The sequence below is a fragment of the Haliotis rubra genome, unplaced genomic scaffold (assembly GCF_003918875.1).
Source record: "Haliotis rubra isolate DU_JTF1 unplaced genomic scaffold, ASM391887v1 Scf799, whole genome shotgun sequence".
Lineage (NCBI taxonomy): Eukaryota > Metazoa > Mollusca > Gastropoda > Lepetellida > Haliotidae > Haliotis > Haliotis rubra.
This window is the reverse complement of record NW_025767522.1, coordinates 199,205-222,861: the sequence shown is the minus strand read 5'-3', so window position 1 is coordinate 222,861 and position 23,657 is coordinate 199,205. Positions and strand designations below refer to the sequence as shown.

The window sequence follows — 23,657 nt, the reverse complement described above, 5'->3', positions numbered from 1 at the left end:
CAACACCTATTGGATGATGCATTGCTTACATTATCACATTCAAACTCATTGTCCTTGTAGGAGCAGCTTTAAGACACATTATATACGTATTATACATTATAGTGAGTTTGAGTCACTTTTAGAAGTAGTTCATTTGTTGTTTAACGCCACGCTCCACAATGATCCAGCAATTTGACAGCGACACACGGAGTCGGTGTTCGTCGACACGCAGTCAGCCTGACCATCTAGTTGCTCTTGGGATCATCAACATAGCAATAGGTTGCTATGGATCAATTCCTACCAGGTACCCGCTGGACCAAGTTGGCAATTCTGTTTTGAAAGAAAAGAAACGTGGCACTCCTTGAATTCTGTTAATGGTACACAATGGACATCAGGTTTACACATTTATAATAATTTATTCTATTTCCATCCACCTTCAGGAACCTGATATTAATGGTTCCCACCTTCATCCAACCCGGGTCCAACTTCAGTGTAGAGATCCATAGCAAGGCCTTGAGATGGGACATACCTCTCCTCGGAGCAATACTGGATGGTAACGGCAGAACTGTGGGCTCTGCAAGTACAACTGTTCCATCAAGTGAGCATACTTTCTTCTAGAGCCAGCCTTGACGCTTTTTCGGAATGGTCACTGACAACATACCTCATACAGCGGCAGACTTCCACAGAACATATCGCCCACAAACTTTAATTACGAGCCTGTGTCAGTCAAGTAACAGCTCTTATCGTATCTTTGAAGGGCATTTAGAAGTGGAACGCATTAGATAAGAAAAGCAAGATTTATGGATGTCAGCTTCTTTGTTGTGAATAACACGACGTTTCGGAGTGTATGATTGCTCCATCATCATCTTATGAGCTCTTATCGTATGTTAATGGATATATTTATTTTAGACTAAATATATAATTTATGATTAATATTATGTTTCACAGATGGAGTGGCTCATATGCGGATAAAGGTATGTGCATATGCCTTAAATGTTTTGTAATGTTTAAACAACAGCCCGAGCGACGGAAATCAAAAGAATTTACCATTTACGTCTATATAGCAAGGCAGTAATATTCATTCACTGACAATAGTCCTTGACGATTCCATTACCAGGTACCAAAAGGCATATCGCAAACAGCTGACCACATCTTTACCTGCCGACCGTCAACCCAAGATTTTAAGATGGAACCTGTTGAACAACATTTGGTCTTCAGAAAGGATGAGTATTTCTTCATCCAGACAGACAAATTCATCTACAAGGGGGGACAGACAGGTAAGTAATTCAATGTTTAACTCTACACCAGAATAACTCGGTGTCTTCCCGTCAAAATACATCACGTCAACGAAAGAGAAACAGAGCGGTTTGTCAAAACAGACAGTGGTGAAAATTATGCGTATGGACCAATGGGAGTCTTCTATTCCATCAATGAAAATGCATTATGGTGATCGTATTATTATTGATAACAGAACAACTATTGTAAGCTGATGGTCAAAAGAAGATTTACTATTTCAAAATCAAATAGCAAAACATTCATAAAAACAAGTTTAAACTAAATCAATACAAAATGCGTCGTCCAAAGACAGCAATGCTCTGTGAAAGCCATTTCGGTAAATGTTTTGAGTGACTTGCCTTTTCAGTGAGATTTCGGATAATTTCGTTGAATGAATACCTGCTGCCATCTACATCGAGCCTGAACATTACTGTTCGGGTAAGTCACATGGAAACGAAATCAACAATCTTTACGATGAGTCTTTATGTAAATTATACTGCCTTACCTTATCCTATAGCTACCTTTCAGCATGTCTCAGAACCAAACGATGTCGGACCCCTACAGTTTGTACGGAGATGGGACCATAATATCTTGTAGTGAGTGAGTGAGTGAGTGAGCGAGTTTACTTTTACGCCGCAGTTAGCAATAATCCAGCTTTATGGCGGCGGTCTGTTAATAATCGAGTCTGGTTCAGACAATCCAGTGATCAACAGCATGAGCATCGGTCTACACAATTGGTATACCATGACATGTGTCAACCATGTCAGCAGGCCTGACCACCCGACCCCGTTAGTCGCCTCTTACGACAAACATGGGTTACTGAAGATCAATTCTAACTCGGATCTTCACGGTTTAATATCTTGTACGTGACAAGACCTCTAAACTTTCTTTTGCAACGTTGACGGTCCGCTAATGCACCACAATATGCCAAACCGCGACACCACACGATGCGACAAATTCCTATAGATGAGAACCGGAACCAAACTATTACTGGACCTCACTATGGCACCAAAACTCTACGGAATAAGACATATTCCTGAGTACCCCGAAGCACCACATTATGAGGTGAGGTGAAATTGGGTTTTACGTCGTGCTTGAGAATATTTCGCTCATATGACGACGTGCATGCGTGTGTATGTGTATGGGCGGCAGCTTGTACTAGCCCAGACTTAAGCTGGTTTTATAGTGCTAGATCACTGAGATACCATGCCGCAGTGAAGCAGGAATACCCCACATTATACTAACTCCGAGCCGACCAGTCCTTGTTGTACCCATTAATGCCGAGCGCCAGGCAGGGACCAACAAGTACCATATTTTAACGTCTTTAGGTATGACGCGGTCGGGGCGGACGCTCTAACCACTACACCACGAAGGCGGTCGCACCACATTATGACATTGCGACCTTGCCCGCGTCCAGGCTTCTTAACATTGTGTATGACTAGCTCTATCCTTTTATTGCATGGCACCGTTTTTTCGCTCGGCAACCTTAAATAGGAAATTGATTATAATTCCCAAAATCATACTTCATTTCACGACGTATTGTGTCGAAGCTGTTGTTCTCTCACTCAGTGTTTTTCTTCTGTACTTGTGTGGTCGAACAAATCTTGAAGGGCATTTAGAAGTTGAATGCATAAGAAAAGCAAGATTCGTGGATGTCAACTTCTTGATTGTGAATAACACGACGTTTGGAGTGTATGCTTGCTCCTTCACCACATGATGAACTCTTATCGTATTCTAATGGAAATATTTATATTAGACCAAATATATTATTTATGATTAATATTTTATTTCACAGATGTTTCTTCATGAGAATGAAAACACGACGTGTCAAGCCCTAAGCACATATTTCAAACAGATTGATGACACTTAGTTTGTTATTACGGTGTGCTGAAGCCTTTTGTGATTGTGTAAAATACCAGAGGTCATTACCTGTCTCGAGAGTAATGTAATAATGCACTATATAAATATACCTACAGGTTTCCAGATTTCCTGATGTATCACTATACTAGTTGTTAAATAATGCACTTTGTCTTTTTATCTGTTTTATCTTGTAGGATCCTAATGGACAAAAGGTCAACGAATGGATCCAAGCAACCCCAACTAAAGGAGTGTTCTCTGAGACCATTAGACTTGTTGATCAGCCATCATTCGGCATATGGTCCATTGTGTCATCTGATGGGGTAACAGATGCAGCTATATTCTAACTAAATTCAAAACTTTAATATCACGCGCTGATGTTTATCAGGCTTTCATAGATCACCATGAAATCAGCTGGTATAAAGATGAATATAATTTGTATAATTGTGGTTTTATGTTTGCAGATAAAAGTAGCAACTGCCAACATTAAAGTGACCAACTTCTGTGAGTAGAACGTACAGGACAAATCAGTGCATGGCATTTATGAACGTGATAATTAAAATCAATGTTTTGTGGAAATAACATTAACTGGATTATATTACCTGCCAATTTAACCCGTACGTATTTTTCAGATCTACCTAAATTCGAAGTGAAGGTTCAGTCCGAAAACCAAGCTTCGTATGCCCTCTTGACAGACGCTTCCGTGGATGTGAAGGTCTCAGCAAAGTACGTGAAGGTTTCAGAAGTAGACACTAAGGCTTCAGCCAGATACGTGAAGGTTTCAGAAGTATACACTAAGACTTCAGCCAGATACGTGAAGGTTTCAGAAGTATACACTAAGACTTCAGCCAGATACGTGAAGGTTTCAGAAGTATACACTGAGACTTCAGCCAGATACGTGAAGGTTTCAGAAGTATACACTGAGACTTCAGCCAGATACGTGAAGGTTTCAGAAGTATACACTAAGGCTTCAGCCAGATACGTGAAGGTTTCAGAAGTATACACTGAGACTTCAGCCAGATACGTGAAGGTTACAGAAGTATACACTAAGCCTTCAGCCAGATACGTGAAGGTTTCAGAAGTATACACTACGGCTTCAGCCAGATACGTGAAGGTTTCAGAAGTATACACTAAGACTTCAGCCAGATACGTGAAGGTTTCAGAAGTATACACTAAGGCTTCAGCCAGTTACGTGAAGGTTTCAGAAGTATACACTAAGACTTCAGCCAGATACGTGAAGGTTTCAGAAGTATACACTAAGACTTCAGCCAGATACGTGAAGGTTTCAGAAGTATACACTAAGACTTCAGCCAGATACGTGAAGGTTTCAGAAGTATACACTAAGGCTTCAGCCAGATACGTGAAGGTTTCAGAAGTATACACTAAGACTTCAGCCAGATACGTGAAGGTTTCAAGAAGTATACACTAAGACTTCAGCCAGATACGTGAAGGTTTCAGAAGTATACACTAAGACTTCAGCCAGATACGTGAAGGTTTCAGAAGTATACACTAAGACTTCAGCCAGATACGTGAAGGTTTCAGAAGTATACACTAAGGCTTCAGCCAGATACGTGAAGGTTTCAGAAGTATACACTAAGACTTCAGCCAGATACGTGAAGGTTTCAGAAGTATACACTAAGACTTCAGCCAGATACGTGAAGGTTTCAGAAGTATACACTAAGCCTTCAGCCAGATACGTGAAGGTTTCAGAAGTATACACTAAGGCTTCAGCCAGATACGTGAAGGTTTCAGAAGTATACACTAAGACTTAAGCCAGATACGTGAAGGTTTCAGAAGTATACACTAAGACTTCAGCCAGATACGTGAAGGTTTCAGAAGTATACACTAAGACTTCAGCCAGATACGTGAAGGTTTCAGAAGTATACACTAAGACTTCAGCCAGATACGTGAAGGTTTCAGAAGTATACACTAAGGCTTCAGCCAGATACGTGAAGGTTTCAGAAGTATACACTAAGGCTTCAGCCAGATACGTGAAGGTTTCAGAAGTATACACTAAGGCTTCAGCCAGATACGTGAAGGTTTCAGAAGTATACACTATGGATGTTTAAGAAAAGTACGAGATGGTTGATGGAGTTTTGATGTAAATGAAGCATTTAATTGCATCATCATACCATCCATGCAGTAGTGCCTTGTGTACAAAATCATCAATGTTACAAAAACAAAAACAAAACAACCAGTAATATGTTACATACAATGCATCGGATTGGAAGTGTTTCAAAATGAATAGATGTCCAGTAAAAACGTAATTTATTTGTACAGGTACACCTTTGGTAAAGATGTTCAAGGAAATGTGTCCATAGTCGGTCTTTTGCAGTCCTGGGACATACCAACATACCATGGCCGCAGATTTCCTTTGATAAAAGATGGACCCCAAAATGTTTGTGGGCCTCGTCGTTATTTATAATAATAAATATAAAACTTGACACAATAAGTTTCAATTTCATCCGTATAACATAATTAGAAATTACAGGTTATGCTTTCATTATTAACTGCATGTATACCCCACACTAATGTAATTGTTACACTGAAAATACAAACAAAATATGAAATACTTAAAAATGTTGTTACGAGTATTTGCTAATAGTTTGTTTCCATTATTCCACAAGACGTATTATGATTGCAGCTGACCTCAGGAGAGGCTGTGTTTAGCATTCCTATGTCCCGGATCCTACAGATGCAGTCCTTCCTGGGTGCTCCCCTTTCAACAGACTCCCTGATTATCGACGCCTACGTGGAGGAGTCAGGGATCACAATGAATGGTTCCGGGTCCATCTCTCTCTATGAAACATCGGTTATCTTGAAACTCACTACGCCACACAAGTACTACAAGCCTGGTTTGCCGTTCATATTTCAGGTTACTGATTTTTCATGAACTTTGTTCTTGCTTGACCACATGTATCAAACAGTGTGTCACAGCAATCAGATAATACAACTAGAATAAACAACATATATAACGAACACGCTTATACCGAATTGACATTTATAACGAATTGTTTGTGGTTCCCGACCGCTTGCTGTATTTTAGTTTACATTCATATATCAAAGTGCCTGGTCTCCTTGAGTTCGTAATAACCGCAGTTGATAAAACTGGTGATCTCCTTGAGTTCGTTATAACTGTAGTTTACAAAACTGGTGAACTCGTTGAGTTCGTAATAACCGTAGTTGATAAAACTGGTGGTCTCCTTGAGTTCGTAATAACCGTAGTTGATAAACTTGTGGTCTCCTTGAGTTCGTAATAACAGTAGTTTATTAAACTGGTGGTCTCCTTGAGTTCGTAATAACCGTAGTTGATAAAACTGGTGGTCTCCTTGAGTTCTTAATAACCGTAGTTGATAAACTGGTGGTCTCTTTGAGTTCGTAATAACAGTAATTTATAAACTGGTGATCTCCTTGAGTTCTTAATAACCGTAGTTGATAAACTGGTGGTCTCTTTGAGTTCTTAATAATTGTATTTAAAAAAACTGGTCACCGCCTTGAGTTCGTAATAACCGAAGTTTATAAACTGGTGGTCTCCTTGTGTTCGTAGCAACCGTAGTTGATAAACTGGTGGTCTCCTTGAGTTCGTAATAACCGCAGTTTATAAACTGGTGGTCTCCTTGTGTTCGTAGCAACCGTAGTTGATAAACTGGTGGTCTCCTTGAGTTCGTAATAACCGTAGTTGATAAAACTGGTGGTCTCCTCGAGTTCTTAATAACCGTAGTTGATAAACTGGTGGTCTCTTTGAGTTCGTAATAACAGTAATTTATAAACTGGTGATCTCCTTGAGTTCTTAATAACCGTAGTTGATAAACTGGTGGTCTCTTTGAGTTCTTAATAATTGTATTTAAAAAAACTGGTCGCCGCCTTGAGTTCGTAATAACCGAAGTTTATAAACTGGTGGTCTCCTTGTGTTCGTAGCAACCGTAGTTGATAAACTGGTGGTCTCCTTGAGTTCGTAATAACCGCAGTTGATAAAACTGGTGATCTCCTTGAGTTCGTTATAACTGTAGTTGATAAAACTGGTGGTCTCCTCGAGTTCGTAATAACCGTAGTTGATAAACTGGTGGTCTCCTTGAGTTCGTAATAACAGTAGTTTATTAAACTGGTGGTCTCCTTGAGTTCGTAATAACCGTAGTTGATAAACTGGTGGTCTCTTTGAGTTCGTAATAACAGTAATTTATAAACTGGTGATCTCCTTGAGTTCTTAATAACCGTAGTTGATAAACTGGTGGTCTCTTTGAGTTCTTAATAATCGTATTTAAAAAAAATGGTCGCCGCCTTGAGTTCGTAATAACCGAAGTTTATAAACTGGTGGTCTCCTTGAGTTCGTAGAACCGTAGTTGATAAACTGGTGGTCTCCTTGAGTTCGTAATAACCGCAGTTGATAAAACTGGTGATCTCCTTGAGTTCGTTATAACTGTAGTTTACAAAACTGGTGGTCTCCTTGAGTTCGTAATAACCGTAGTTGATAAACTTGTGGTCTCCTTGAGTTCGTAATAACAGTAGTTTATAAAACTGGTGGTCTCCTTGAGTTCGTAATAACCGTAGTTGATAAAACTGATGGTCTCCTTGAGTTCGTAATAACCGTAGTTGATAAACTGGTGGTCTCTTTGAGTTCGTAATAACAGTAATTTATAAACTGGTGATCTCCTTGAGTTCGTAATAACCGTAGTTGATAAACTGGTGGTCTCTTTGAGTTCTTAATAATCGTATTTCAAAACACTGGTCGCCGCCTTGAGTTCGTAATAACCGAAGTTTATAAACTGGTGGTCTCCTTGAGTTCGTAGCAACCGTAGTTGATAAACTGGTGGTCTCTTTGAGTTCGTAATAACCGTAGTTATAAATCTGGTGGTCTTCTTGAGTTCGTAATAACCGTAGTTTACGGTGTCATTCAACCGTTTAACTAAATGATTTTTTGTGCCACAGACAACGATCACACAGCCCGACGGAAGTCCTCTTAAATCTCAAGACCAGAAAGCGCAGCTTACCATTATTACTAACAGAAATTCAACAAAGATGTCCTTTACTCCTTCAATGAGTGGTATTGATGGCCACAAAGTAGACATCCCCATTGGTACAAACTCTCTGTTTCTGGAGGTAAGAGACACAGTCACAGCACAGTTGGATTCATACAGCCCATTCCGTGATCAGACAGTAACAATGTGTACGCATTAATTTGAATACGAGAATAAACGTGGATGTTGGAACGAGAACGGTAATAAATTTCACTCTTTGAAAAAATATTTCCATATTTAATACATGTATTTATAATTTACTTCCATAATGTTTAATACCTCGAGGTCAGTCACCTATAAGAGAACTATCTGAACATTTCCCTTTCATCACTGCAGATTCCCAAACAACTGTTGAAACCATCATACATTGATTCTACTTTTTCAGGTGGAATACAACGGGCTGGTGGAAGGTTTGAAACCACAATCCTTCATGTCTCCTTGGAACAACTTCTTGGAAATCCTCCCTGTCACGAATGAAATACAGGTATCGAATATGTATAGCCCAATTGTTGTAGACTCGAACCCGTGTGACTTTAATCACTAAACTACCCAGTGTTTATTAACTTGTATATGCACCTGTTCTTGTGTCTTTTAATCATGTCTGCAGATCTCCTTTAAATATAGCGGAATTTTGTTTAGGCTGGAACTCTCCTAAACCTGACCGTTCTTTCAAACAAGCCTATGCCTGATCTACGTTACCAGGTTAGTGCACAAACCCGAGACCTATTTATTTTAATGTTTCACATTAACCTCATTCACAATAAAAAAAAAACAATTTCCATCCATTGTGCATACTTTCTCTTAGCATATTGGCAAATTAAAGCTTCTTTAAACGACACATTGATCAGGTCGCTCTATTGTGTCATGGTGAAGACACGCTTTATGTCAAATGCGTCCAGCCAATTCATAAGCAAATATGGCAATAGTTCTGTGTTCGTTTTGGTATTCAACTCCTGCACTGATAATTAAAGCTTACAAATAAATGGATTCGCTTATGAAGGAGCCACCACTGCCTCATTCATATAATTTAACCCATTAGTTTGTCTTTTACACCTAATATAGGTGTCGATGTATAATAGAGGCTGCTTTGTTCTATAGAAATGACGTTCTATATTCTGTGAAACCAATTGTGTTATGATCACGTATTGGAGTTAAAGCCCTTAAAGTCCTTAATATTTAGTACATTTTTATACCCAAGGGAAACCTAATGTATATATATAGGTATAATTTGTAAATGTTTGAATGAGAGGAATAACAATTTTATGGAAGATGTTGTTATCAAGGTAAACAAATCTAGCATGAACGTACAAACATGTTTTCTCAGATCTTTGTTCGAGACGAATCCGTGGAGGATGGGATATTTCATAGTAATAATAAAAGCATGACGACTATGGCGATTCCCGTCACACAGCTGATGTTTCCCAGAGCCCATGTCCTCGTCTACTACTTCCTCGACGACGGAAGAGCTGTGGGAGACATAACGTCATTTGACGTGGGGAACTCTGCCAAGAACAAGGTTGGTATATTCAGTTCAGTTTGTTTATTAGGAGTAGGTGGCAAAATATATCAAACGCAGATCATGGACTTCATCATTCAGATGTCACACTGAATCCTGAATTCAGACCATTACCATACATTTTATCGTGCTCAAAAAAGGCGCGTCATTCAAATTGATTTGGGGCACTTTATACGGCTGAGATACCAGTGCCCAATAACATACATTGCACCACATTAATCCATATTATGGCACAGATATTCGCTTAATCAGGATTTAGTGAAGTGATATTGTGGGATATGAATGGCACAGGTATTCGTGTGGTCAGGATGTAATGGAGTGATAAGGTGCGATACGAGCGGCACAGGCAATTTGTTTTTGTCGGGATTTAGTGATGTGATTTTGTGGGACAGCAGTGGCACAGGTATTCGTTTTCTCAGGTTTTAATGAAGTGATATTGTGGGATACGAGCGGCACAGGTATTCGTTTTGTCAGAATTTAATGAAGTGATATTGTGGGACAGCAGTGGCACAGGTATGGTCAGGTTTTAATGAATTTTAATGAATGAAGTGATATTGTGCGATACGAGCGGCACAGGTATTCGTTTTGTCAGGATTTAATGAAGTGATATTGTGGCACAGGTATTCGTTTTGCCAGGATTCAATGAAGTGATAATGTGGGACAGTAGTGGCACAGGTATTCCTTTTGTCAGGATTTAATGAAGTGATATTGTGGGACAGCAGTGGCACAGGTATTCGTTTTGTCAGGATTGAATGAAGTGTTGTTGTGGGACAGCAGATGCAAAGGTATTCGTTTTGTCAGGATTTAATGAAGTGATATTGTGGGACAGCAGTGGCACAGGTATTCGTTTTGTCGGGATTTAATTAAATGATATTGTGGGAACGCAATGGCACAGGTATTCGCTTGGTTAGGATGTAATGAAGTGATATTGTGGGACAGCAGTGGTACAGGTATTCGTTTTGTCGGGATTTAATTAAATGATATTGTGGGAACGCAATGGCACAGGTGTTCGCTTGGTTAGGATGTAATGAAGTGATATTGTTGGACAGCAGTGGTACAGGTATTCGTTTTGTCGGGATTTAATTAAATGATATTGTGGGAACGCAATGGCATGGCACAGGTATTCGCTTGGTTAGGATGTAATGAAGTGATATTGTGGGACAGCAGTGGTACAGGTATTCGTTTTGTCGGGATTTAATTAAATGATATTGTGGGAACGCAATGGCACAGGTATTCGCTTGGTTAGGATGTAATGAAGTGATATTGTTGGACAGCAGTGGTACAGGTATTCGTTTTGTCGGGATTTAATTAAATGATATTGTGGGAACGCAATGGCACAGGTATTCGCTTGGTTAGGATGTAATGAAGTGATATTGTTGGACAGCAGTGGTACAGGTATTCGTTTTGTCGGGATTTAATTAAATTATATTGTGGGAACGCAATGGCACAGGTATTCGCTTGGTTAGGATGTAATGAAGTGATACTCTGGGACAGCAGTGGTACAGGTATTCGCTTCGTTACTCACTCACTCAACAGTCCATTCACTCATTCACTCAGTTGAAGGTGGAGTTCAGTAAAAGTCAGACCCGTCCCGGGGACACCGTCAGCCTCCAAGCCAACGGCCCTGCGGGGGCTACCGTCTACATTACAGCCGTCGACAAGAGTGTTCTCATCTTGGGCAATACTAACGAAATGACACGATCAAGAGTAAGTTGATGACCAGAAATTATAAAGTGTATTCTTTTTAGAATTCTGGAAGTTAATATATTGGAGAGATGGTGAAAACGTATTTAAATTCCCGTTCCACGAACATTTTGGTATTCAATGGAGATGAATTTGAGATTAAATCATTTTAGCACTAATTCTAGGAACTAATTCTAAAAGCAAAAGTAGTAGCTAAACCATTTATTATACGATTGAACACTCCTTGGTGGTGTAAGCGAATTTGGCCGAATATTTCCGTAAAGAACATTCCGTTCCTGAACTTATCCGTACTGTTATCGGCAATATTATTGCTGAATCTTCAGGCAAACTACTGTTCTATCATTTTGATTGTATCAATTCTAATACCTCTAACTATAACTGACTTTTTACGTTTCATAAAGTATACCAACAAATTGCTGGAACATGACGTCACACCGGATGACAGAACCATGGATGATATGTTGACGGTATGAGGATTTTGCAGCAATTCCCATGAAATTTAAATAATATACTTAGATGGAGAACCTGCGATACAAATTGCAATGATTTGTTTTAACTGGGGGCAGAAATATATTGAAAATTTAAAACATTACCAAAAGCGTTGAATGTTTTCTTTACTCTACACGAATCATCTTAGACGGGTTCAATATTCAAAGATCAAGTGTTCAAAAAAAAAATATACATAGATGTTGCCTCATCCAGCCTATTCGTTACGTTAAAGGCACAATGACACACATTGTCGACAATATTTTGGCCTACATTATATATATTGGGGCATATGCACTCACTCTAGCTTCCTAATGATGCAATGAATACTAAGTATTCTTTACAACTTGCCTAATTGAACTGGTTTCAATCACAATTTGCGCCGCTATTTGGTCTAGGACGGAGTTCTGTCTCCAAAGGATATTCGTAAAGGGGACATAACTCTATCAGGTTCGCTTGAAATAATGTTCTGCCGGCAGAGGGCGCGCTAGTCGATTTATTGAAATGTTTCATTCATTCATTCGAACTTTTTAATTCAATATTGAAATCTGAATCCGTAATTTTGGGGGCATAAATTTATATGGTAGCTTCCCTGAGGGATGATAGTATTATTGAGAGAAATGTATTATTATTTATTTTTAGAGAAGTGTGGTATGAAATAGTGCCTTTAACACAAAAAGTCCACCTCATTCTGTGTTTGTCAACTGACATATTCAAATATATCTGGATATTATAAGCCTAAATTTAATAAATGTTATAATTGTAAATACCTCAACGTTTGTGATGTTTTCACATTATAGAGTCATGGCTATTTCGGAATAATGTCTTCTATGGATTCTTGTTTCGGTTCATCATCCTGTTCATTTTCAGAAAATGAAATATTTGTTTTCATAAACTTTTGCAAGATCTGTTTTTGAATTCAACCTTGATATCTTTCAACATATGGAGAGGAAGTTTGCATAATTAACATAAATGAAACCGATCGTATGTTAATTATATTCGGGTTTGGGGGCTAAAATATATGTACTTCCTCGGAGCTGATGCGTCATAAAACTTTTTGTCCGTAGTGTCAAGCTTGTTCTCGAACAGATATATGGAGAGACCTCAGTTCACCTCAAAATGTAACAAAAAAATCTCCAGAGTAAAACACTATGCTCTTCGTTATGACGATTTTGTCAGGACGTCAAAATATACATGTTATCTCTGTTTATTTTACAATCAAGATGTGTTTGTGTACTGTTATTTCAGCATGAGGGCATACAGATTTTGGTTCGCCAAGCAGGTTCGTTTCATTGAAAACAGAAAATCTATACATTGTTACTAAATGTTATAGCGTCTAACTTAAACATCGCTTATCGTCATGAACATATACATATAAGAAGAATGACTGTAAATATATATATATGTATATGTTCCTGATTCGTGTGTGTGTTTTTGGTAACTGTGATATATGCGTCTGAACCAGTAAGGATATTCCCCACGTTTCTTTAATTAGAGGTTCACAACTTTCTCATACAACACAAATACATAGATTGATACGTCATTTCTTAAATCCTCAACAGGATTTACTCCGTGGGAAATTATCTTTTTGTGTCGCAAAAAAACACAATTCATTTTAGTTTTGAAAATATTACTGCTGTCTTAGACATCGACGAATGCAACTCCAACCCTTGTATCCATGGAGGCACGTGCAGTGATAGACTCCCTGGTTACAACTGTGACTGCCCTATTGACGTCACAGGGAAGAACTGTGAGAGCTTCATGGGTACGAGAATATTAAAGTTGTCATTTACACATACCGAGAAAACACACACACACACACACACACACACACACACACACACACACACACACACACACACACACACACACACACACACACACACACATCCGCACATTCAATATATAAAGGCAGTATATCCGTAACTGTAATCTGCCCCTGAGGAATTTTTGTGTTGGGCCATCATTTTGTGGATTTCTTTATATGTATTAGGCTTAATATGCTTATGTAAAATGATATGTCAATATGCGTCATGGCTTGTCAATGCATCTTACTATATATATAAAATAGTATGTGTTCGTTATTTGTGCGTGGATGTATTTTTCACGAACAGGGTGTCGCATCATCCCTTGTCAACATGGCGGTACATGTCATCACATCAACTATGACCCCTGGTACACCTGCACATGCCCTCAACTGATCACCGGGAAGAACTGTGAACATGTGACAGGTGAAATTTCACATATACTCAACCAAATTAATTACGTCACATGTCCTATAAAAGAAGTAGTGTGTGCAGTTTTATAATAGCAGGTAATAACACCATGCTGTCTGTGACCGAATGTTTCTACGTTGTGTCCGAGATAAAATGTTTATCTCTCTCTCTCTCTCTCTCTCTCTCTCTCTCTCTCTCTCTCTCTCTCTCTCTCTCTCTCTCTCTCTCTCTCTCTCTCTCTCTCTCTCTCTCTCTGACAGAAAGTTTCGATTTGTTTTCTGACAGAATGCTTCACGTTGCCCTGCCAACATGGTGGAAGCTGTGTAGTGACCTCCTCGGGACACATCTGCCATTGTAACCAGTACATTGAAGGGGTTAACTGTGAAACGATTACCGGTACGTTAGTGATGCCTCACAGTTGTTTCCGCCTAGCACTGCGTGTGGTCCTAGATGAAACTATTTCAATCCAGTGTTATATCAAATCATTGCAAGACGCCAAGGTCAAACTGATGCTTCCATAATAATGACATGGTTAAAAAGAAAGGAAAAAACACAATTTCGTAAAATTAATTCGCACATTGGATCGGGAATAATATCAGTTAGACAGATGACTTGAACATGAAGAAAATACAAATCAAACTTATATATCTTGATAATCGTAGGTTTCACCCGTTGTTTATCTGATTATTCCAGAGTGTTTTCATCAGCCCTGTCAGAACAATGGAACATGTGTCGTGTTGCCATCAGGGCACAGATGCCAGTGTCCACAATACATTGAGGGTGACCACTGTCAGCTGGTGACAGGTAAAATATATTCCGTAAACATCTCGCTGTGCTTCAAAACAAAACAAAAGAACCAATTAACAAAAAATATCATTTCAAACCAACCAACACATTTAGAGAAGAATTATAAACAACTTGTCCAGGGTTACAATACATTTTGTTTATCTCGTAGGGTAGTCCTTCAAAAGTAATACATGGGAAAGGACCGTGGACTTATTATTACAATATCAGTCTCACAATCTTGTTGTGTGGCGCGAAGGGGTTAGGTCGGTGTGTGTTTTATAGTCTAGTTGAACATATCATAGTTGTGTGTACAGCAATACATTTTAACCAGACACAGGTATTTTCGGGATTAAACTACGGACGCTGGAACGTTTGGATCTTGCTGACACTGGATATTTTTGTTTAGACTGTTATTCTCGACCTTGTCTAAACGGAGGTACCTGCCAGGTGACGTCATTGGGGTACACCTGCGTTTGCTCTAGGGCCAACACTGGAATGAACTGTGAATCTTTCACAGGTGAGATATATAATACAGCGTTTAAGTATTGTAAAACCACTACAAATACCTGGTCTTGATTTTACCTGTTTTGCAATACCGTTCCTGTCGGTATTCGTCCCCAAAGCCATATGCTTCTTGCGAGTAGAATAGTCCACGTGATGATTGTCCTTATACATTGCGATTCCTGTGGGTAGTACACCAATCATCGGTGTATTCCAATCGATGACATCTCCGTTAGGTTGGTTTTAAAAGTGGTTGGGGTTACGAATCAGGTCAATGAAGAACATGTGATTTACTTTGTCGAATGACGCTGCTTGGTTGGTTTGGTTTGTTGTGTAACGCCGCTCTCAGCAATATTCCAGCTCTATGGCGGCGATCTGTAAATAATCGAGTCTGGACCAGATAATACAGTGATATGATCAACGGCATGAGCATCGATCTATGCAATTGGGATACGATTACATGTGTCCACCAAGTCAGCGAGTCTGTCCACCCGATCCTATTAGTCGCCTCTGACGACAAACATGGGTTGTTGAAGAACCATTCGTACCCGGATCTTCACGGGTGGCCACTTTAGGAGAATCCACAGCTATCCTGCGTGTCATTTATAAAGATACCATCGAAAAACTATCAAAATTACCTGATCTATTTGTTGTCATAGTCGACGCCAAAAATAGAGATTCAATCACATAACTTTCGTGAGCCAAAAGAAATTCTGTGTTCAGTTTCTACAAATGGGGAGGGGATGAGATGCTAACACGACACTTCCGAAAAAAGGTGAGGGGGATATTAAGTCCTTAAATGAAGGATAAAATTTGTTTGTCGTTTATCGCATCACCCAGCAATATTCCAACCATATAGCGCCGGTCTTAAATTATCGGGGGTAGACCAAACACTCCAGTGATCAATATCATGAGCAACAACCTTTACACTAATAGAAGGAACGCTGAATACATGAGGGTGCGTAAAACAATTTGTTACTGAGTGAAGCAGTTGGGGTTTTTTTCAAATATACTTTGTTCATCACATCGGATCTGACATCGCCACGGAATTTTAACTATACAACCATAGATAAATATATTATCATTTAAGATTGCCTGTTCTTTTACATTTCTCTGAAAGTACTCCAACAAAACACTTTCGTTGTCACAATCACGTCCCACGGGCGTCACATGCCAGATAATTATGACATTTTACAGCTTATGCAGTTAAACAGTTTATGCAGATAAACGTATTAACACATTAATTCTTGACTCACAAAAGTCCAGAAATTCTCCTCACTATGGACTCTTTCTGACAAAGGATTCGACAAAATTAAACATGCAGTTGTTATGAATATATGCTAAGGATAAAAAAATGAAAAAAATATCTTTCGAAAACTGGGCCGGCCCATGGGCGAACAGTGGCGCATGGGCGAGAATGTTTAATTTCGCTCAGAATTCATGTGTTGGAGGTTGCAAATGAATGAGTGTATGTTTAAAAGCATCATGACACAAATTTCAACTCATTTTGACTTAATTTGGCTAATCTAGAGTGATATTAAAAAATCTCGCCCACGGGCGAAAAACATTTTGGCCCATCGGCGAGAATATTAGCTTTTATTCAAAATACATATTTTTCCAAGTTTTGAAGGTTGTAAATGAATGAGTGTACACTCACGTGCAAAAAAAACGTCCCCAAGTATTTTTCAGCTATCAGACAACACAAGCACAAACACGAATAGATATGAACGTTTGATATGTATAACAAAGGTGTATGTCAAGCATTTCTGACATAAAGAAAGAGAACGTGGTAAACCTAACTGTGGTATAGGGAATGTTGTCACATGGGGGTCGATTGTCCAGTATTCGAGCGAAAGCCAAAACAACAAATGACAAAACAGAGGTTGAAATGGGAATGCAGATCGTCAATACCGCGCATGTCCACCCCTTCCATCGGAACACGTCAGAAGACGTCGTCGGGCCGAGTGTGTAAGTCTCCTGATTACGTGACCGGGGATCCGTCTCAATTCTGTCTGTAACGCCTGAGCCAGTGCATTTCTCGTCAATGGAGGGTGTGGAAGGCGTAGAATCCGACGTCCAGGATGCTCCATTGACAGTGCTCTGTCGGAGACATGTCAGGGGATTTTCGTGGCCAAGGTTGTACGGGCACGTTGTTGACGTTGAAAAAGGCCGTTGTGACAAATGCGGTGTGAGGTGTTCTATTGTCTTGTTCAAACACGGTTCCTGGATATATTGCTGGAGGAGAGGCAGGACAAGGGGCCGCAGAACTTCATCAATATACCGACGGGCTGCACCTGACGAACATTCCTGGCCAAAACCAATCTTCGACGTCGATATTCCGGCGGTAACGTCATGCCCCTCAACTGTCTATAGGCTCAGATTTCCATGCTGACGTTGTCGTCTGGACACAGTCCACCTGCTGACGCAATGACCAAGGCTAAGCACTGATGATGACGTCACGGCGAGGAATATGTTGCTTAAATGAAGCGTCCGTATATAACAGTCCTCTTGTGGGGTAGTGACTTGCTTTCGACCGCTCCTCGGCCTGTCTGCTGTCCAGCCAGCTTGTCTGTAACGTGTGACCAATGTCCCAATCGTTCTTTTTTGCACAACCCAGGATTCTTCCAACATGGTCGTGCGTTGCCCCAAGCTGCAGCATGCCAATCGGTCTTTCTCTCTTTTATGTTGTTAATCGAGGCATGTTCTACTGATTTTTCAGAAGATTGTGATTGCAAAGAACAGTTTCCAACGTGTTTTATAACCAATGTCCACACGGGTGATTTAATAAACGTGCAGGAATTTTCACTGAATAAATTTTTTTTCACATTTTTCCCGCTTCTGGCATGCAAAACGTGCATTTCCTTGGGGTGTCATACATTTGTGTGTTTGGGCAATGTGTTCATGTTTTTCATGTTTTTGGCCATATCCAGCAAATATAATATAACTTAAATTTTGGGGACGTTTCTTTTGCACGTGAGTGTATGTTTATAACGATCATGACACAAATTTCAACTCATTTTGACTTAATTCGGCTAATTTAGAGCGATATTAAAAAATCTCGCCAATGGCGAGAATATTTACTTGTATTCGGTTCTTGTCGGATTTAAAGGATAATACAGACATTATGTATGCGTCCTTTGTAAGCACATAGGAATACATGTATCGAAATATAAACGACGCCATTTTCCAACAGCTGATCACCTGTTTGTCAACATGCAGCGTGTCATCAATAGAAACTTCAGCTGAAAGTATCAAAAATGCAACTGTGAATCAGCAATGAGTCAGACAGTTCAGAGAGCTCCTTTTCAGATGACAATTATCAAGTTAACCAAAAATAAAATAAAATAGAATGATACTGTAAAGAATAATTGTTTTACTCAGAATAAGTTGTTAATTATCATCTTCATATTATCATTCTGTGGAAAGGACTTCCAGCAGCAGCATCTACCGCTTTCCCAACTGGGTCCCCAAGTCGTGGACAATCTGGCCTTCCAACGGCATTGCCCGGCCAGACAGTCTTTGGTCCAGCAACAGCTTCGCCTATGGCAGGTCAGTCTGGATTTCCAACAGCTTCTCAGCCTACGCCAGGCCCTTCTGGATTTCCAACATCGAGCACTGGGGATGTCCTCGTCGACAGGACAAGGGGACGGACCAATTTCGTTGATACCCTGCTGTGGACCAATGCCACCCTAGGGTTCGTCTCTAAAACTCCCTTATTTACTACTTTATGTTCAATCTAACTGATCTTCTTTTTCACTACTTTATATAAATGGCGCAGTTGACTATTGGAGAACACCTGATATCATTACTATTTGACAGTAACCAATAACCACACGTTCCTGATATATATTCGGAATCGTACAAAGGACACTGCTTATAATTTCTTAGGATTATAAAAAGCTTTCGTCTTATTTGCCATATGTATAGAGTATTTGCATATTTGTCTGTAGTTTTCTTTTGTATGAAAAAGAAGTCTGTTTCACCATGGTTTGTTATAAATAGTGGTTGTATTTACAAAATATAAATAAGATGGTCTGCTAAAATGCCTTATTCTGTTCCAGGTCGACGGGCAGTGTGGACATCCCCGTCCAACTGGGGGACACGGTGACGACATGGGTGGCGAGTGCCTTTGCTATGAGCTCAATGTATGGACTAAGCATTACGTCAGGATACACCGAGGTAGGCTTGGATCACTTTGAGTATGCGTGCGTGCGTGTTTGGAATTGGGAGTAACAAATAAATGTTTAAAATGTTCATGCTCCAGACTGTTGAAACTGGAAACTATCAGCCAGAAAAATATATACTCATTGAAACGAATACGGGAACACATGAAAGTACAAGTGTTCCTTTATATAAACTCTGTCAAAAAAAGAAACGCAACCCCTGTATTTTAGAGATTTTGATCTGAAGTTTTAGGACGACACGGCATTTTTATTATTTAAGACAGAAGTCTGAAATTTGGCAGAATAATAACCCAGATGGGCATGTTTAAAATTGTCATTTCAAAAGTCATCTCACAGACACCAGTTTGTCACCAGGGGGGGCGTCTGTCTCAGTATCTCGTATGAGCACCACGCGCTGCAATCACTGCACGGCATCTCCTTGGACAAGAACGGATAAGACGCCGGATTCTTTCCTGGGGAATGGCTCTCCACTCCTCCTGCAGTGCAACGGCGAGCTGTTGCAGCGTCTGTGGCGGCGGCTGACGTTGACGTACGCGTCGATCCAGAGTATCCCACAGGTGTTCAATAGGGTTGAGGTCTGGTGATTTAGAGGGTCATGGCAAGACATTGACGTTGGAATTCTGCAGAAAGTTCATTGTTGCACGTGCAGTATGAGGCCGGGCGTTGTCCCGTTGAAAATCTGTGTCTGTTGGTCAATAATCGGGAGAAGGTGAAGCTCTAACACGTGGTTGATGTAACGTTGGGCTGTCAGGTTCCCTGGAACGATCACCAAGTCAGATTTCTGGTTGTATGAGATGGTTCCCCAAACCATGACGCTTTCTCCGCCAAATCTGTCCACCTGTCGGACGCAGATGGGCGCTAAACGTTTATGACGTCTCCTATACAGACGCTGTCTTCCGTCGTGACGTTGCAAAAGAAAACGTGATTCATCAGAAAACCAGATTCGCCTCCAGTTTTGTAAAGTCCGTATCCTTACGTTGTTGCACCACCTGAGTCGTCGGCGTCGATGTAGGGGGCGTAGTACAGGTCCAACAACTGGTCTACAGGCACGTAAACCCGCTTCTTTCAGACGGTTCCTAATCGTTTGAGCTGACACTCTCCTCAAACCTGGTATTTGTGTGGCAGTCACGGTTGGTAGGGCATGCCGATTACGCAGGTGATGGACCCGGATGTACCGATCTTGAAGGGGGGGTCGTGATTCTTGGCCTTCCACTTCTCGGGCGATCGTTGGTCAAATTGAAGTTGTTGTAGCGGCTCCAAAGTCGGGATATCGTTGTTTTGTGAACATTTAGGTGCCGTGCAACAGTTCCAAAACTTTCTCCGGCTTGAACACGACCAATGGCGATATTTCGGTCGGCAGCACTCAATCGTGGCATTTTTAACACAGCTTTTCGGCGACAAATGAATGAATATAATACGGAAGCACATGGGCTTTTATACACCCCTACATTAACTGCCATTTTCATGATTTGCATGTGGTTTTTTTGTGCGAAGTCACCATGAGGGTCATTTCATGCGTTGTGACGGAATAAGCAATAAAATACACTTATGCGTACAAATGCAGTTGTTTGGATGGTAATCTTCATTAATTACGTGTATCATTTCAATACATTCGAATAAAATTTAGTTTGGAAGCAATAACTTCATTCAAACGAATTTTTCATATCTGAGGACAGGGGTTGCGTTTCTTTTTTTGACAGAGTTTATTTCCAGAATTTCACCCACAGTGCAATACATACTTAAGTATAATGGACTCGGTGTCAAGGTTAGAAATGATCTCCGCACAATTGCTGGTCTTCTGGTAAATTGTCATAGCATGTGAGATATGCATGCATGCATGCATCCATTCATCCATCCATCCATCCATCCATAGATGCATGCCTACATCCATCCATCCATACATACATGGATGCATACATACACACACTCACACACACACATGGATGCATACATACACACACTCACACACACACACACACACATACATACATACATACATACATACATGATATGTGGGATATCTGGTAAATTGACATATCATGTGAGACATGCATGCATACATGCATGCATACATACATGATATGTGAGATATGCATGCATCCATCCATCCATACATACATACATGGATGCGTACGTACGTACATACATACATACATACATACATACATGTATGCGTACGTACATACATACATACACACACACATACATACCAACATACATACACACATACATACATACATACACACATGGATGCGTACGTACATACATACACACAGACAAAAACACACACACATACATACATACATACATACATACATACATACATACATACATACATACATACATACATACATACATATATACATACATACACACACATACATACATCATTTGGGGACCATAGAATCAGCAACAATTACGTCACACTCATATACATGTTACTCAAGTGTTCTGTGATCAAAGTCTTAACTATTGGTTGATATTGAGATCTTAAGAATAATCAGGATGTCCCTTATATTTTTTTTCAGATTCTCTCGTCTTTAAAGTTTTTTGTGTCGCTTGTCACACCTGATCATATTATTTCCGGAGAAAAGATATATCTCCAACCGGTTGTCTACAACTACATGGGATCGGAAACTCCGGTAAGATGCAATACGACTATGCTCATATGATAGAATTATACCCGTGACTTTCATGAACCTCCTTGGCGTGCGAGAAGGTTTGGTCTATTTAAAATCAAACTGACTGTAAGTTAATAGGTGACATGCGAAAATGTGTAATGAGATACCGGCACCTTAAATGGTGTAGAATAGTTACCTAGAACTACAAAATTACTTTTGAAACCAAACTAATCGAAATATAAATAATTATACACTTTATAAGTATTAACATTTTATAAGTAACATTATTAACATTATTAACATTTTATAAGTATAATACCATGTATATATGTTTTGTAGCAACATCTTGCAGCCAATGGATGCTACTAAGTGACCATTTAAGATCATACGTTTGTGAACAGTACTATGTTTTACTGTTGAAATACATTCAATATTTGTCGTGTATTTTCAGGTTACACTCATCATTGAAAATTCTGTCAGCAAGGACAATGTTTACAGAAATGGCCAGGTACACATCTGTAATACAAACTATCAGTTTCAAAATTATATAAAAGCGACCTAGTGATGATAGGAATCAGAACATGAAGTACTTCATTTCTCGGCATAAATCACAATCACTTATTTTGTGGTTTAACGGAAGATTTATTGTAACTGGATACGCTTAAGATATATTTGCCCAAAATACTAATAGTCTATAATTCAAACAAAGTGGTAGAAATATGCGAACTCAACACTATTGCAGATCAAACATGGAGAGAGCTTGTCATTTGACGTACCTACATCCTTCACAGTGCTTGGTACAGTGACAGTGAAAGTAACAGCTGTGAGCTTACTTGGCAACAGCCGAGATACGGTCATTAAGGAGATACAAGTGAAGGTGAGACACTATTTCAGGTCAAACATGGAGAGAGCTTGTCATTTGTCGAACCTACTTCCTTCACAGTGCTTGGTACAGTGACAGTGAAAGTAACAGCTGTAAGCTTACTTGGCAACAGCCGAGATACGGTCATTAAGGAGATACAAGTGAAGGTGAGCGGTCCGCACACAATTAGTAATAATTGTGTTTTTCATATACAAATAAAGTTAGAACATTTTAAAAGTCAATCACTGCATATTGGTGAAGCGAAATATCATCCGACCATTCACAGAGTCGCCTTCCAGAACGAGAGTGTGAAAGTCCGAATCACTTTCACACCACCTCGCAAAGGTTAAGACGAGTCATTCTGGCAAATGCTGCGGGCAGTATCTATTCTCTATCTTTCATTCTCTATCCTTCATTAAGAATGGAAGATGCGTTCCATAAGATTTTTCATAGCCGCCGGGCAACACTTCCATATCATTTCAGTTCTTTTTGCTCAGTTTTCAAAATCTGACACGAGAACACAATATCTTTTTCCAGGCGCAGTCTGGAATGGAGGTCAAATATATGGAATGTTCGTCTTAATTTGGCTAATGTGGACTTCTTGCTAGTCATTTTCATTTGTTGAACAAATTTCTTGAAAGGCAATTTTGGCGTG

At 39.7% G+C, this 23,657-nt stretch overlaps 1 protein-coding gene across 1 annotated transcript in view; it reads left to right on the top strand.

The window, feature by feature from the left end:
* Positions 1-23,657, top strand: part of LOC124261380 (CD109 antigen-like) — a 43,884-nt gene that overhangs the window by 1,122 nt on the left and 19,105 nt on the right. The window contains exons 3-28 of the mRNA XM_046695690.1: positions 420-577; positions 928-953; positions 1,097-1,256; positions 1,622-1,692; positions 3,309-3,434; positions 3,576-3,615; positions 3,744-3,837; positions 5,392-5,509; positions 5,756-5,986; positions 8,038-8,208; positions 8,512-8,610; positions 8,766-8,828; positions 9,451-9,642; positions 11,200-11,349; positions 11,748-11,813; positions 13,081-13,114; positions 13,478-13,597; positions 13,947-14,063; positions 14,334-14,444; positions 14,742-14,852; positions 15,241-15,351; positions 18,762-19,029; positions 19,397-19,514; positions 22,048-22,161; positions 22,592-22,648; positions 22,883-23,017. Coding sequence (XP_046551646.1) covers positions 420-577; positions 928-953; positions 1,097-1,256; positions 1,622-1,692; positions 3,309-3,434; positions 3,576-3,615; positions 3,744-3,837; positions 5,392-5,509; positions 5,756-5,986; positions 8,038-8,208; positions 8,512-8,610; positions 8,766-8,828; positions 9,451-9,642; positions 11,200-11,349; positions 11,748-11,813; positions 13,081-13,114; positions 13,478-13,597; positions 13,947-14,063; positions 14,334-14,444; positions 14,742-14,852; positions 15,241-15,351; positions 18,762-19,029; positions 19,397-19,514; positions 22,048-22,161; positions 22,592-22,648; positions 22,883-23,017 — 3,061 coding nt within the window. The remainder of the gene's footprint in view (positions 1-419; positions 578-927; positions 954-1,096; positions 1,257-1,621; positions 1,693-3,308; positions 3,435-3,575; positions 3,616-3,743; positions 3,838-5,391; positions 5,510-5,755; positions 5,987-8,037; positions 8,209-8,511; positions 8,611-8,765; positions 8,829-9,450; positions 9,643-11,199; positions 11,350-11,747; positions 11,814-13,080; positions 13,115-13,477; positions 13,598-13,946; positions 14,064-14,333; positions 14,445-14,741; positions 14,853-15,240; positions 15,352-18,761; positions 19,030-19,396; positions 19,515-22,047; positions 22,162-22,591; positions 22,649-22,882; positions 23,018-23,657) is intronic.